The sequence below is a fragment of the Camelus ferus genome, chromosome 9, assembly GCF_009834535.1.
Source record: "Camelus ferus isolate YT-003-E chromosome 9, BCGSAC_Cfer_1.0, whole genome shotgun sequence".
NCBI classification, from domain to species: domain Eukaryota; kingdom Metazoa; phylum Chordata; class Mammalia; order Artiodactyla; family Camelidae; genus Camelus; species Camelus ferus.
The window spans coordinates 69820277-69834293 of record NC_045704.1 but is presented as its reverse complement, the minus strand read 5'-3'; the positions used below and the strand labels follow the sequence as shown (position 1 = coordinate 69834293).

The following is a 14017-nucleotide window of genomic DNA, read 5'->3' as shown; positions in this document are numbered from 1 at the left end:
TACCCCTCCCTTCCTCCTTCCTCCCTCCCTCCCTTCTGTCTTTCTTTCTACAGAGAGGAGGCTCCAAAAGCTGTTTCACAAAGACCTTTTCACCCCTCCAGAGAGATAACCTTAGTCACATCACTTGGGAACTCCAACATAATTGTTCCACAAGCTCACTTGGATCTTAAGGCAGATCAAAAAGATCTCAGGTCTCATGTTTTCCTTTATTTAAGATTTGCTGCTTTTTTTTTCAGTGATCCTAGAAGGGGAAATATGCTATTGCTTCTTTAGCAGGCCTGCGGGCAGAAAAAGTTGGAGATTCAGAGTTCTTTACTTCTAACTTCTAGTCTCAGTAATACAGGTAGCAGGGATAACAACGCAACCATTTTTTCTGCAATTCAACACTTCCTGTAGTTGCAGTTTGATCTTGGTTACGCTTGGAGGCAGGCAACAGATCAGGAGCTCTCTTGAGGATCCAGCCTAGTCATTTCTTTGGTTAATATTAACACGTGACATTCAGGCAACACAAAAGAGAAATTCTGGAGTTCCCCAACAGTTCTGAACACAGGGAATTGGATATGGGTGGCCTCAGCCACGGAACAGTCATCCAACAGTCTGCTTCAGCCAGTCCTGCCTATCACGGGCCTAGCATTCAGACAGCCCAAATGTGAAACAGCCAAACTACTATATTAGTAACTATTATACCATTCAACTATATTATTAACTAATTACAACTGATATATTATTGCTTCATTGGAACTGAGAACAAAATACAAATTAAACTGGCAGGAAAGAGCACAAAAACAATTTCAGTGGGTGAGTGCACTTTTCCCCCTTGCTTTACCAGATGAAACTCTCCTCTTCCTACCCCCTCCCCACCCCTGTAATGAACTCAAAGTTTGACTTTGTATATTTGTCAGAAGAAAACTTCATTTTATTACTAAGCCAAATACAGTAAAACTATGCAAAAAAAAAAAAAATTGCCCCTCACTAGTAGTAAATGTGGATTTGAGACAACTGGCCATTGGTCTTCATTGTTTAAATTCTGACGAGTGAAAACCCTTGCAGGGGTAGCAGCGGGGATGGGATTTTAGAAAGTTGCTGTATCTGAATCATTTATTTTTCATTTCGATGCCCAGTGTGTATTTTGTTTGTAATGGCCTGTTCTGTTTTCTAAAAAATGTTATTTTTGATGAATCTCACAATAATGAAACGGGATTTTACAGGATTGAACTGTTTTATGCTTTTCCCTGTCCAATTATTCCAGAGGGGAGTGGCTGGAGAAAGGGGCTAGTATATACCATATTCTAAAAGGGGAAAGTTGAGTTTATCACAAAAACCAACTACAGTAGACCCTGAGGCTTCTGCCTTAAACGCTCAAGCTAGTGCTCTCCTGGCCCTTTGGCTCACCTGTTAGGACAACCTAATAATACATTTGAAAATGTGCTGTTTTTAAAAACATGTGGTTGAATAATTTTCTCTTTGATCTCTTTATTATTTCTGTATCCCAGCTCCTGCGCAGGTCTATGTTTTCTCACAGGCATGTAATCCCAAATCACAAGCAGACTCTGGAAAAGAACTTCCCTTGACCCATGAATGGGCCACCTGAGAGGGTCCTACTTCTCCCGTTACAGTGAGCTATGTCCCCTCACCAACCTCCCGTCAATGATCGGCACTAAGAGTTCCCCCAAATTTCTTATACAGGAAATGTGGAAGAATATTAGCATGTTTTTGCTGCCTCAGACATTGTAAGACACTGAAGGTATTTTTTTGAGTATCTTTATAAAATGTCTTTTTAACCATTGTTAAGACTGGCATTTGATATTGTCCACCACTAGAATATGTTGCAACAAATTAAAGCCTTTTTCTGGATTGTTTTATTTGTCCTTTTGTTGAATTTCTAATGCTTAGGACAGTTGCCAAGTTTATGGCCATACCTAGTTGTTGAATGAGTGACAATCTCTGACCATGAAATAAAGAAACATGATGCTGTGGGAATGCACTTGCCTTAGAGGCTGACTACAGAAAACCTGGGTTCCACTTCTCACTCCTCCCCTAACTAGACGGTGACCTTGAGAATTCTGAATCATTTCTTAGGGCATCAATTCATCGATCATTAAAATTAAAAAAAAAATCAGACTAGATAAGATAATTTCAAAAAGCCCTTCAAGGCTGAAAAATCTGTGAAAGTGTTTACGGTACAAATTCACACAGACAAGCAAGTTCCATTACATAACCCAACAGTTCCAAACTCATACTGACCCTAAGGGTTTTAATGAGAAGAGCGAGAGAACTCCCAACTTGACATTAACCATCATATTCAGCTAAATTCAACTTTTGGAAAAATCACAGATCCCCAACTTGACAGGAGGCCATGTGGCCAAATAATTTGCACACAAATGACTGAGAAAGCTAAGCCATATGGGCTACCGTCCAATCAGTGACTTAAGGCAGTTCGTCTGGCTTTTTCTGGTACTTTGAGCCCTACTGCAAATGAAGGAGCCCTAAGACCATTTTACGAAGCACATTCTGCATCTGAACTAACTTTACAACACACAGTAAATCAGTTCTACGCAGTATATTTAAGTGCACGACAAGTGTGCTTTAAAATGTGGATGCCAGTCAAAACTCTCTTGCCAATTAATTTTATTTATACTTTTGTCATTAAAGTGACCACTCCAGAGATTTGTTTTGACTTTTTTTTACTGTAACCATTCACAGAACAAAGAAGGCACATATGAATGAAGATGAAAAGCACCAAAACCTTGTGAGTGTTAAACTCCTTTATGAAACAAAAACTAGCAGAAATGTGAAGTGGAATGACTTTCCTAGGGTAGGGTAGAATGGGTCTTGGGGGTTGGAGAGGACTAAAATTGTACTGAGACAGGCCTTTCAGATATCTTTTTAACTGCTTTAACTGCTTTTCAAGTAAAGCTGATGTAGTTATTTTAGTCTTTTGCCATTTTTATGTCATTTAATTCACCACTGAGAATAGCACAATTTCTACATTTGCATCCTTTCAGTATAAAAAGGTATTCACAATTAAAGTGAAAGAAAGCTTCCTTACTGAGAAATATGTACTTTGAACTGTTAATGATTAACTGTTTAGCATTTTGAGAAAAATCAAGGATCTTTCTGTGTTTGGACAGTGTAGTTAAGAAAAGCTGGAATCAGAAAATCTGGTTTTACGGCCTGGCTGTGCACTTTGCTGTGGTGGCTAAGTCCATTCATTTTCTCAGTTTCCTCATCTGTGAAATGGGGATGGGGAATTGATAACGAGCATTTTATGGAACAAATACTCCCATTTCATCAAATGTTTTCTTCCCAGAAAAGATGATCTTTTCTTTTTTTTCTATGAAAGGCTAAAACTCAGACCTAAAGTATTTGTTTTTTACCAGCCTGAATTCAATACAATAAGCATGATTTCTCAAGATATCCTTCCTACCACCTCCTTTTCAGATCCTCTCTTCTGATTACGACCTGTTGTCTCTTTAATCAAGTAAATAAACCTTTCTAAGCTTTACTCTCCTGACCTGTAAAACGAGAAACTATAATAGTACCTTATCGATGGGACTTCAGTGAGAACTAAATGAGATAATGAAGGTAAAGCCTGCAGCCTCGCACCTGGCAGTGAGTAAACATGTATTAGTTTTTATTATTATAATTGTTATCTTTATCTTCTGGAGCTCTTCCCCTCCATGACCTGCTCAGATCCCCTGGATTGCTGGATCTCAGTGAGAGGTCCCAGTTCCCACTCCATATCAGCTTTCTTTCTTTCCCTATTAGTGGGTCAAATTGTCCGTCATCCATCTGAATATAACAAATAAGAAAACAGACACCATTTTAAAAGATACTCTCCGCGATCTTGCCTACTATAAACTAGTCTCAGAGACAGTCAAAATTCTTTACTCTCTTCCTCGAAGAGTGTGTGAAGAAAGTAGAAGCAAATAGTACCTGATCTTGTACTGGGGCCATACTTACTACGTGCTTAAACTTACAAACAAAAAAAAAATTCTTTTTGTTGTTGTTAAACTATGCTCCTTCTCCAAAGACAGTAAACATTCAGAGGCAATAGACACTACTGAAAGTCATAATAACAAGCCATTATGCCCATCTTTAACTCAAGGTTGCCTGAATAAACCTGCCACTCAAAGCATATAGCCAATTTCAAGGGTAAACTAATTTCAAAATACCATAGAGAACTAAGTCATTAATTGTCTGGATAAGTAAAACAAACCCTTTCTCAATTCTCCAGTCAGGAATGGACACCAGAAACCCCTCAGAAATGGCTGGATCTCTCTCCTCCTGCTCAGTAGTAGGATGAAAACTTTTCCGCCCATACTAGGACTTGAGACCGAGAATAAGACTCAGGTCCAGGTATGGGAGGGAGGGTTCAACTAAGGGCAATCTTTCTTCCACTTTCCTCCTCTTTTTAATCCACACAACTACTGGTGTTGCCTACAACCTGAAATATCAGTAAACATTTCCCCCAACAGCTAATGAAATGCTTCCAGAAACCTGCGCATCAGTAGCCCTCTTCCGGACTGGTAAGTGCGGGTTAGGTTGAGTGGTGTGTGTGTGTGTGTGTGTGTGTGTGTGTGTGTGCGCGCGCGCGCGCGCGCGTGCGCGCGTGTTGATCTTGATGCTTGCAAAACGTGCTTTCAAAAGCAGCCATGATTTATTTGGGGGGTTTACCCCTTTGTCTCCCCCAGATCTCAGCCCGGAGGACCACAGGAGAGTCAGAGAGGGGCTTGGGAGAGGCTGGACTCACACTTACCTCTGAGCAGTAGACGAGGTGAGAGTGGATTTTGGCGCTCTGTTTGTTTGGTTTTGTTTTCTGTTTCTTTCAACGCGCCCCCGACGACGGGGGCGCGGCAGGGTCGCGGCGGGTCGGGCCGGGGCGGGGCCGCGGGGCGGCGGGAAGCGGGAGCCGGTCGCCGCGCCTGCCGCGTCCGGCCAGCAGGGGGCCCCTTCGCCCTGCCTAAAGCCGCGCCGCCGCCTCGGCCGGCTCGGCCCGCGTTGCCGGGACCCGGGAAGCGCGGGGCATCTGGAGAGAGGAGGCAGGCGAGGGCTTGACAGGGACCAAGCGGGGCGAGCCCCACAGTGGGCTTCCCCGAAAGCCCGCCTTCCTGGGGCTGCTCTCGGCTGGGCCCATTCGGGAGGAGCCAAGCGTTTTCAGGAGCAGGCTCCGCGCCCCCGCCTTCCTCGGGCTCCTGAGCGCCGCGGCGCCGTCCCGCTCCGGCCTGTGCGGCCCGGGGCGCCGTGGGCCGGGGCGGCCTCCCGGCGAGCGTGTGCGCGGGCGGGCGACGTCGCCGGCCGGGCCGCGGGGCCCGAGGGGGAGCCAGGCGGCGGGGCTGCGGCGACTCCCCGCTCCCGCGCCCCCGCGCCGCCCGCACCCCGTGCTCCCGGGGCGGCGGCACGCAGGCCGACTTGGCCCAAGAGGCAGCGGCTTGTCTGTCGTCGTCCCGTGCGACCACGCCTTTGCTGTGGCTTCCTGTCCTCGGTCTGAGCGCCCGGGTGGAGGCTGAGTTTTCGCTCCCTTCCTCCCCCCGAGGAGGCCCGGGTCCGAGCCGGCTCTGGCGGGCCGCAGCTGCCGAAACTACAGGGGGTGTGGACAAAGCTGCGTCCGGGGAGAGCGAGCCGAGCCCTGGCCCGGGGCGGCTGGCCTTCCGCGGCGACGGCGCACTGGGCCTGGCGCCCCGCGCGCTGCCCTTCGCCGGGCGACAGTTCCGCCCCGGGCCCGCCCGCGAGAACTGGCCTCCGGCGGTCTCCGGGACCCTCCCTCCGAACGGCGCGAGCGCCGGCAGCTGCCCTTTGCTGGCCTCGGGCTAGGTTAGGAAGCTACTGCGTCCTTCCGAGGGGTCTCTCAGACCCACGTTGTTCTGATCTGCTGTAGTGCTGATGGCCTTCAAAGTGTGTAAAGTTACTGCCTGAGACACCCTCTCCCCAAATGCCCTCACACCCACGCGCCGCGCTCCACCACCGCTCCCACCACTCCCACTCTATTTGCATTTGAAAACCTCTGGAAACGGGCACTTTCAGGGTGGACCTGCGCGCACACACACACGCCCTCCAAGTGGAAACTGAGTTGAATCATAGGATGCATATGAATAAGATTGCCTGGCCTTTCTCTTCTGAGGATAAGCATGTCTAATAGCCCAGGATTCCGGCAATAACAGAACATTACAAGGTTTCTAGAACCCTGTTCCCATCCTTTAGAAACAATTAGAAAAATAGTGGTGCAAGTAAGAGGAAGAGCATGGTGTTTTTCAGGGCACTTGCGGATAATCTGCTGCGTCCTGTCTGGGGAGAGCTAAAAAAACATTGCCCTTGATTTAGACCCGCTGGTCAGATGACACCATCTCTCTCTTCTGGACGCTCATTAAAAGCAACTCTGTCCATAGGTGTTTGATAGACGTTTGAATCAAAATAGTTGAAATCGTCTGGCTCAACAGCAATGTCCTTCTGTATATAATCATATCAAATATATGATACGTTATTTTGAAAGAGAGGTAAATTTTCTTTTCTTAAAAAATGTTCGCTCAGAGATAGAAATGTCAGCTGCAGGCAACCAATCACTATTCTGGCTACAAGTTATACAATTACTAGTCCAACAGCCTAGTCCCAGCCCTCTCTTTGCTTGGAACAAAAGTATTAATGAACTGTAGAAGTGAAGGTCTTAATTCACAGATGTAGTGTTCTTTTGAAATTTAACAGGCTTTAAAACTAATAAAACAAGGATATATTTTCAGGTTTTTGTTGTTTTGTTTGGGTGGGTGGGTGGGTGGTTTTGTTTTTAGATTTGTTTAAAATATGACATAGTCATCCCTAGTTCCTAGTCCTTGTTTTTATTCCAAAGGGTCTGGAAAAAGTATCAATGAGTAGGGTGAAAAATCCTCCAAGATAGCCCTGAGTCTTGCCACTATCCTTATTTAAATCTTTTGTATGCATTTAAAAATAGCTCTAAGACAGCAAAACACATTTTTTCTAAGCACTTTTTCCCTAACTACTTCAACACAATGTGTCGAAATAATACTTCTAACATTTGACTGGATAAAATTCTTATTGACTGCTGATTTGGCATGAGAATTAATATTTTGCATAATGATATCCCATTGTTCAATGAGATATGTATTTAAATAATAAGGAAATACCACTGTGGGGTTCTTTACAACTCAGTGTGAGCAGCCATATCATGACTTCCAAAATACAAAGAATCTTCCCATAAGCCTTCTGAAAGCATTCCTATAAACCTGCTCCACTTTCTAATACTGTGGAAAAGTTGATTTAATTTAATTTCTATTCTGTCAACAATAAATTTATTTCACCTTGGCGAGGTGCCTTGTTTGGAAAAGTTGAATGTAGCAAAGGAAGATGGGATGGTAAGAGCATGCATGGATGTTGAAATAACATTTCATTTTATCTTCAAGAAAAACACTGTAATTGTCCCCATCATATCAGCAGTAAGAAGACTCTGAAAGGGTTTGATTTGAATGCACTTCACTGAGTCTACTAAGAGCATACTGACATCAAGTAGTAAATTGCCCAGGATTATTTCTTTATTATTGAGAAATTGTAATTCCAATTCTGTTGCATTTGTTTTTAAGCTTTGCTGGATCTTGTGGGAAAAGGATATGGAAAGGTGAAGAAACAGTTTTAAGTGCATCAAGGTACTTCCTGTGTGACAACAAAGTGGATAATCTGCTCTAGCCAGCAAAATTCTCAGAAGGAAAAACTGAAATCACCTATTTTTAAATCTCATTTTATTTTTTAAAACTTATTAGCTTTTCTAAACAAGTTTTAACTATAATGTAAACAAACTTGGTTAATTAGTGGACACTACTTAACTATTGGGAGAGAATGAATAACATGACTACCATAAATTTCCTGAGAACTTGGCCAGATTCTGCCTGCACTTTCAGCCTAACCTGCAGGGGGCAATAGCTTGACACGAATGACAACAAAGGCTGCTGAGCTATTAGACTTGGATTTCTGACTATGACCCTGGAATGTTGTGTAGGTTGGAAAGAGTGCTTAATTAATGTATATTGAAACAAAAGATCAGGTAAATTGTTTGATTTGTCTTCAAGCTGTATTTTTAGACTAATCAAATTCATAACTGTTTGGTTTTTTTTCCTGAAAGAGATTATCAAAGTTTCAGAAAACATATTCAGCTGTCTCAAGAATTATCCTAAACACTAATTGTTTACTATGAATATATGTAATGTATGTTCTCCAAAAAAGCAGCAAAATCAAAACAAACACAGTTTTCAGTGTTCAAATGGATGACACAATTAGAGGAAATGTGGACTATTTGGAAATAGATAATAAAAGACTGTCTCATATCTAGATAATTAACCCTATATTCCTTTTTGCATTAAAAAATGCAAATGGATAAGGGGCAGTCACCCTATTGTTTGCAATATATTCTTCCCCACATAATAACATTAATTTTGAAAACTGGTTTATATTTAAATGTCATAATCAGCAATTAGTAAGTGGTCTCTTTTATTGCCATAGTTTTTTTTTTTAATTACAGATAGAATTGAATTTATTGGCTATTGATAATCTACAATCTCCCTCCTCTCTCTCCTCCCATATCTCCACTCCCTCTCCTTCTCTATACCTCCCCCATCAGCTGATCAGGAAAACCTGGAAACAGACCAAGAGGAGTTTGGGCTTGAGGGAATAATTGTAGAATTAAAAAAGAGAACTCCCCCACCTCCTGCAATCACACTGAACGTTCATTATGTCAGTTTTCAGTGATGCAAAATGTCTTGCCCAAGAGGCATCCTGATTCCAGGAAGTCAAAAGGGTACCTCGCATTAAACAACCTCAGTCAGTCCTGGTGGGGATAACTGGGCTGAGTTTCTGTATACTGCACATGCTATGGATATACTTTGATCACAGTAAGGGAAAAAATGATAATAGATTTTTTTTTTTTTTTAGAATTGCTGCACAAGAGTGTTCCGTTTCTTTTATATGGCAGAATTTAATCTTGATTTAAAAAAAAAAACCTTTTAAAACATCTTTTTTCTTCCACTGTGGTAAAGATATGATATCTATTTTTGCTTTTCTTTAAGGAAAGAAGATGGGATTGCTTATAACAGGAAAGCAAATTTTATTCTCCAACACCCCCCCCCAATTCTACTAAACCGTTTTAGTCGACATATGTTTGTTATCAGAGAGAGGTGCTGTGAACACACAGCCATTTTCTTAGCAGCTTTTTGACTGTATGTTACCATAGTCCCACAAGGCATTGGTCCTTTCCCATTGGGAAGTCATGAATAAGAGACTATGAAGCTTGCACGTCAGATCTTCCTCAATTAATCCACCATTAGCATGTTTGGGATCCACTACTGGACGGTTAACAGCAGCTTTTGTAACTGTACGCCGACCATACCCAATTATGCTCTGCTAAAAATGAACTCTTTGCAGACCAACCCTCTCGGGTTGTCAGTGTTTTCCGTTTTCCTATTTTAACGTTTGTGTATAGTGGCAGGCGACAGATGGTGTAGATCAGATCGATTTGATTGCATTAGATGATTTTTTTTTCCTTCCCCACTCCTTTCTGGAAGCTCGCATCAGCTGAAGGCTATCGCCTGGGACTCCTCGGAAGCGTGAGCAAGCCGCCACCACGCGAAGGCACTGGGGCACAGCCAGTGCAAGGCACCGAGGTCCCTTCCCAGGGCTTGTTAACACTGTAACCCGGCACTCCGAGGGAAGCAGCTCCCACTGCCCAGAGCCTACCTCACCGCTCATCAGATGACTCTCTGGCTTCTACACACAGTTGGAGTTCCGCTTGAAACCTGGATTTAGAGGGTAAGCACTTCAATCGAGATGGATTTGTGACAGTTACTTTGCTATACCGCAAGACAAATCTCAGCAATCGTAAAGGATGTGGGATGTGTGGAACAGGGAGACTATGTTTACATCGATAAATGTGTTTCTTTTTGTCTGAGAACGAGAGTATTATTCAGTAAAGATGTGTATAGTGTTTTTCCATTGATTGTAAGAGTCGACTACCACCCTCCTCCCGATATTTTCCCTCTCCTCGGTGTTTCCCCCTTTCTACTTGAGAGGGAAGGAGAGAGAGAGAGAGGGAGGGAGGCAAGAGGGAGGGAGGAGAGAGAGAAGCATTTCTGCTTTAGCTTAATTGGCTTATTTCCTCAAACCGATTGCTTTGTCGCGTTTCTTTATGTATATTTGGTTGCAAATTACCAATCATTTGACTGGGATGAGTATTGGAGTGTGGGGGACAGGGTGGGAAAGTAGTGGGGACTGGCAGGCAGTCGCGGTGGCCTTGAGAGATCAAAAGGTGCTGAAAGCTCTCGCCCGCAAAACACACCTCTAGTTACTGGGGAGCTAGAGAAATGTAGATTCTAATAAACATGGCTTGCAGGAGTCGATGAACAAAGGTACTTAATGCGGACCTAAACCTCCGTGATACTGCTCCGCTGGCAGTACCTAAATATTCAAAAGCAAAGTGTAAGTTGATCAACAAACGCCCTGATGGTATTGGGCTTTTTCCCTTTTCTGTTTTTGTGTGGAGGGTGGAGAAGGGGGGGAGGGTAGATGGGTGGGGGAAATCCGACAGCTTAAGGAGGTTTGAATTGAATATGCACCCAGCGGCAGTGGTCTCGTAGGAAATGGTGTTCTCGTAAGTCAGGCTGCCCCGCTGAAGCACGAGAGAGCTTTGGTTAGAGCTCAGAGTCAGTTCTGCTGCGAGTGCTGCCGACAATCGGCCCGGGCTGAGCTGTCCACTCGTCCAGGTGCTGAAGCTGGCGGAACATTTGGGTAGGTAGGGAGAGGGCTGGCACTGGTTACTCGGATAAAAAGAAAGCATATTGACTGCGTTATTCTAGTTTCTTAAAGCGTGTCAGTCTGTGGTTGTGTGTGTGTGTGTGTGTGTGTTATTTCAATTGTGAGGAAACAAACTAAAGGAGATTACTCGGAAAGCACTGAAAAGCTGTGTGGGCATTTACGCTGTGATTCTGATATGTCATGTATTGTTGTGTATGTATGTATGTATATATATGTGTGTGTGTGTGTGTGTTTGTGTCTGTGGTGTATATATGCTTTGATAATCCTTTTTAATTCAACAGAAATGCTCCATTTACTAAATCAAAATCCGTATAATGTGTTTCTTATTTTCCTTTTAATGTTAGTTGATTTTAAATGGAAGAGTTCAGGAGCAAATGTACACTCTGCTCATAGACTATTGCATTACTTTCCCTAAGGGCTTTTGTTTCTAGGAGTTCAAGCTGAAGAGAACCTGTCAGCTTTCTGTGTGAGAGAGAGAGTGTGTGTGTGTGTGTGTGTGTGTGTGTGTGTGTGTGTGTGTTTGGTTGTAGCACCCCCAGAGAAAAGCTTCACTTTATTGCTATGTTAGGTAATGACAGAAAATAGTGCTTGTTAATTTGTTTAATTGGCATCTGTCTTTTTGTGAAAGGTGTACTTAAAAGTCATCTGAAAATTCTGTAAAATAGGATATTAATTGGCAATAGTGCTTTTCTTTTGACTTATTTTAGGCACCAGACACTATATATTAAACAACTGTTCGTAAAACCTAGAATTCATGTTGATTTTTCTATTTGTAAGTAAAATGTCAGAAAAAAAATGATTAGTTGATGTGTCTGGAGAAGTGATATATTAAAATTAATAATAATAAGAGAAAGCATGACCTAAGGGCCTTAAATTGCAACCAGGTCAGTTAGAGATGAGTTGTGGTAGTGGGAGAGATTCTGTTATATAATTACCCCTTGATGAAGAGCTATTTGCACTTACATAATTTGAGGAATCATAATGTCTATTGCCATGTTTCCATATCCCCTCCCTACTCCACTCACATGGATGCACTTCCATGTATTTGACAGTAAAGGGAAAAGCAAATTGAGAACTTTCTAATGGAGCAACAACATGTCTTGGGTAGTGACGTTGCACTTGTCCATTTTATTTAGTGAACAATAAACCTCTATTATCAAAATATTCACTGCAGGGTCTTAAGACAAAGCTTTTCCAGTAAGAGCCATATTGATCATCAAAGAATCACAGAGATTCTCTCCCTGAAAGCCAAAATTACAGTCACTTTGCAAATGAGTTTTTATTGTTTTTTTCTTAATTTTTTTATGAAGACAGAGCTTCAAAGGCTTTTTTTTTTCCTGTAGAAGTGTTCAACAACTGCACAGAAATGCATTTATACTGTATATTAAAAAGGTGAGCTGTGGAATTACACGTTGTGGTACTACAAAACGATGCCTAAATCATAGAAACTCTACCAGCTTGTCAACTCAGTTAGTTCTGATACTATGGAAAATGAGTTTAATTATTTTGTGCTTTGAAGCTTTTTTTTTATTTAAAAATCATTATGTTGTATAGCTCTAAGGCCTTCAAAGGAGAGATGCCTATTTTTGTAGATCTATAAGTATTTGATTTCAAGTAGTAAATTGAATGAAGTGTTTATTTTCTGTGATCTTGGGCTTGAGAAAATGCATTTCCAAAACATACTGCTGAAATTTTCACCCATGCATGACCCTATCTTTATTCGAGTCTCACTTCTTAAAGCCATCTAGGCAAATACATTTGTAATATTTGTGTGCTTAACTATGCATGTCTCTTACAGGGCTCTCTCGCTGCCATGACACTCAGTCAAAGCACCTAGAGTGGGCTGGCCGAGACCAGAGGGGTACCAAGCAGAGCAAGGACAGAGAAAGGCACTGGGAGAGCACCAGGTAAACCAAAGGTTACTTGTCACGCCCACCCCGTGCCCAAAGAGCCTTCCCACATCCTCCTTCCTCACTGGGAAGACAGCACTCTTCTTCTGTGTTAAGTGCTTGGTTTTGTGATTTGTCTTTCAGAACTGGAAGTAGAGCAGCCATTTGGATTTGGGCAGGAAGCAGCCGAGCACAGCTTTGGATCCTTCTTTAGGGAAATCGAGTTATGGATTTATGGTCCCGGTCAAGCTCAGCCCAGCCCCAGCCAGGGGCGGGCTCAGCCGCAAGAGTTCTGGCGGCGGCGGCGGCGGCAGTAGCAGCGGCGGCGGTAGCAGCGGCGACGGCAGCTTGGTCCTCTGACTCTCTTCGGTGACGGGTATTCTTGGGTGGATAATACGGATTACGTTGTTATTGCTTAAGAATACGCGTAGTCGAGGAGAGTACCAGCGGCAGGCGGGCAGCGGCCGCCCCTCCCAGCCCACCAGCTGGCCTCTAAACGCCTGTGGTTGCCAAGGTAGCACTTTTTTGATCTTTTCCTTTCCTCGGTGTTTTCGCTCTGGGTAGCGTGTTAGGTGATTACAAGACACATCCCACCAGAAAGGCTGTGTGCGCCGCGCTTCTGGTGACCTGGGCTGCAGAATGGGTGCGCGAAGGAGGGCGGGGGTCGAGGCGGAGGGGAGGGGCGGGGAAAGGCTGGGGGTCCGCTCCGCGAAGCCGGTGGGGAGTAGCGGCTCCCCCGGCTTGCTGGTCCCCTCTCCACGGTGGGGTCCGGCTGCGGAGACAGACGCAGAAGGGGCGAGTCTCTAAAGTTGGGAATGATTGAAAGGCCTCGAGCAGTTTGGCAGCGTCGCGAGTGAGGAGCTGGGCCTCCGCAGAGGGTCGCTGGGGGCTGCCTCCGCAGGAAGGGCGTGTCCGTGGGCGAAGGTGCCCCCGCAAGCTGCAGAAGCTTGTGACTTCGCGAATCCCGGGCCGGGGCGGTGCCGGAGCCCCACCCCCGGCGGTGCCATTCTGCAGCCAGACGTGGCGGCCCGGGCTGGGGAGCGGGAGGGAAGGGTACAAGGGCCTGGGTCCCCCCGGAACTTCCAGATTGGAAGTGTGGTGGGTCTCTCAGGAGCCCATTTTTCTTTTCGGATTCTCCGCGAAGGGGTGGAGAATCAGGATGGGAACCGGATTGGCTGCCGTGTGGCAGAGAACTGGAACCTTCCTGAAAGTGGTTGGGGCAGGCAGTAACTATTCAGTCGTCCAGGAGCTTTGGGACACCTCCGTCGCGCTGTTTTCCCTGCCTCTGCCGTTGAGTCTTAAACACCAACAAACCTAAGGCA

General features: G+C 44.3%; 1 protein-coding gene and 1 long non-coding RNA gene across 3 annotated transcripts in view; one reads left to right on the top strand and one right to left on the bottom strand.

Moving 5' to 3' along the window:
- Window positions 1-6130, bottom strand: part of LOC116666107 (translation initiation factor IF-2-like) — a 164048-nt gene extending 157918 nt beyond the window's left edge. The window contains exons 1-2 of the mRNA XM_032488207.1: window positions 5945-6130; window positions 4760-5810 (exon numbers count right to left, since the gene is read on the bottom strand). Of these exons, the coding sequence (XP_032344098.1) occupies window positions 4760-5810; window positions 5945-6130 (1237 nt within the window). The remainder of the gene's footprint in view (window positions 1-4759; window positions 5811-5944) is intronic.
- Window positions 6131-9511: 3381 nt separating this feature from the next.
- Window positions 9512-13714, top strand: LOC106730412. Of its 2 annotated transcripts, none has more exons than XR_004322683.1 (3): window positions 9512-9804; window positions 12605-12713; window positions 12840-13714. It is a non-coding gene; the product is annotated as an uncharacterized LOC106730412 (long non-coding RNA). The 2 variants fall into 2 exon arrangements; XR_004322684.1 differs by lacking the exon at window positions 9512-9804 and adding an exon at window positions 10506-10779.
- Window positions 13715-14017: the final 303 nt, after the last annotated feature.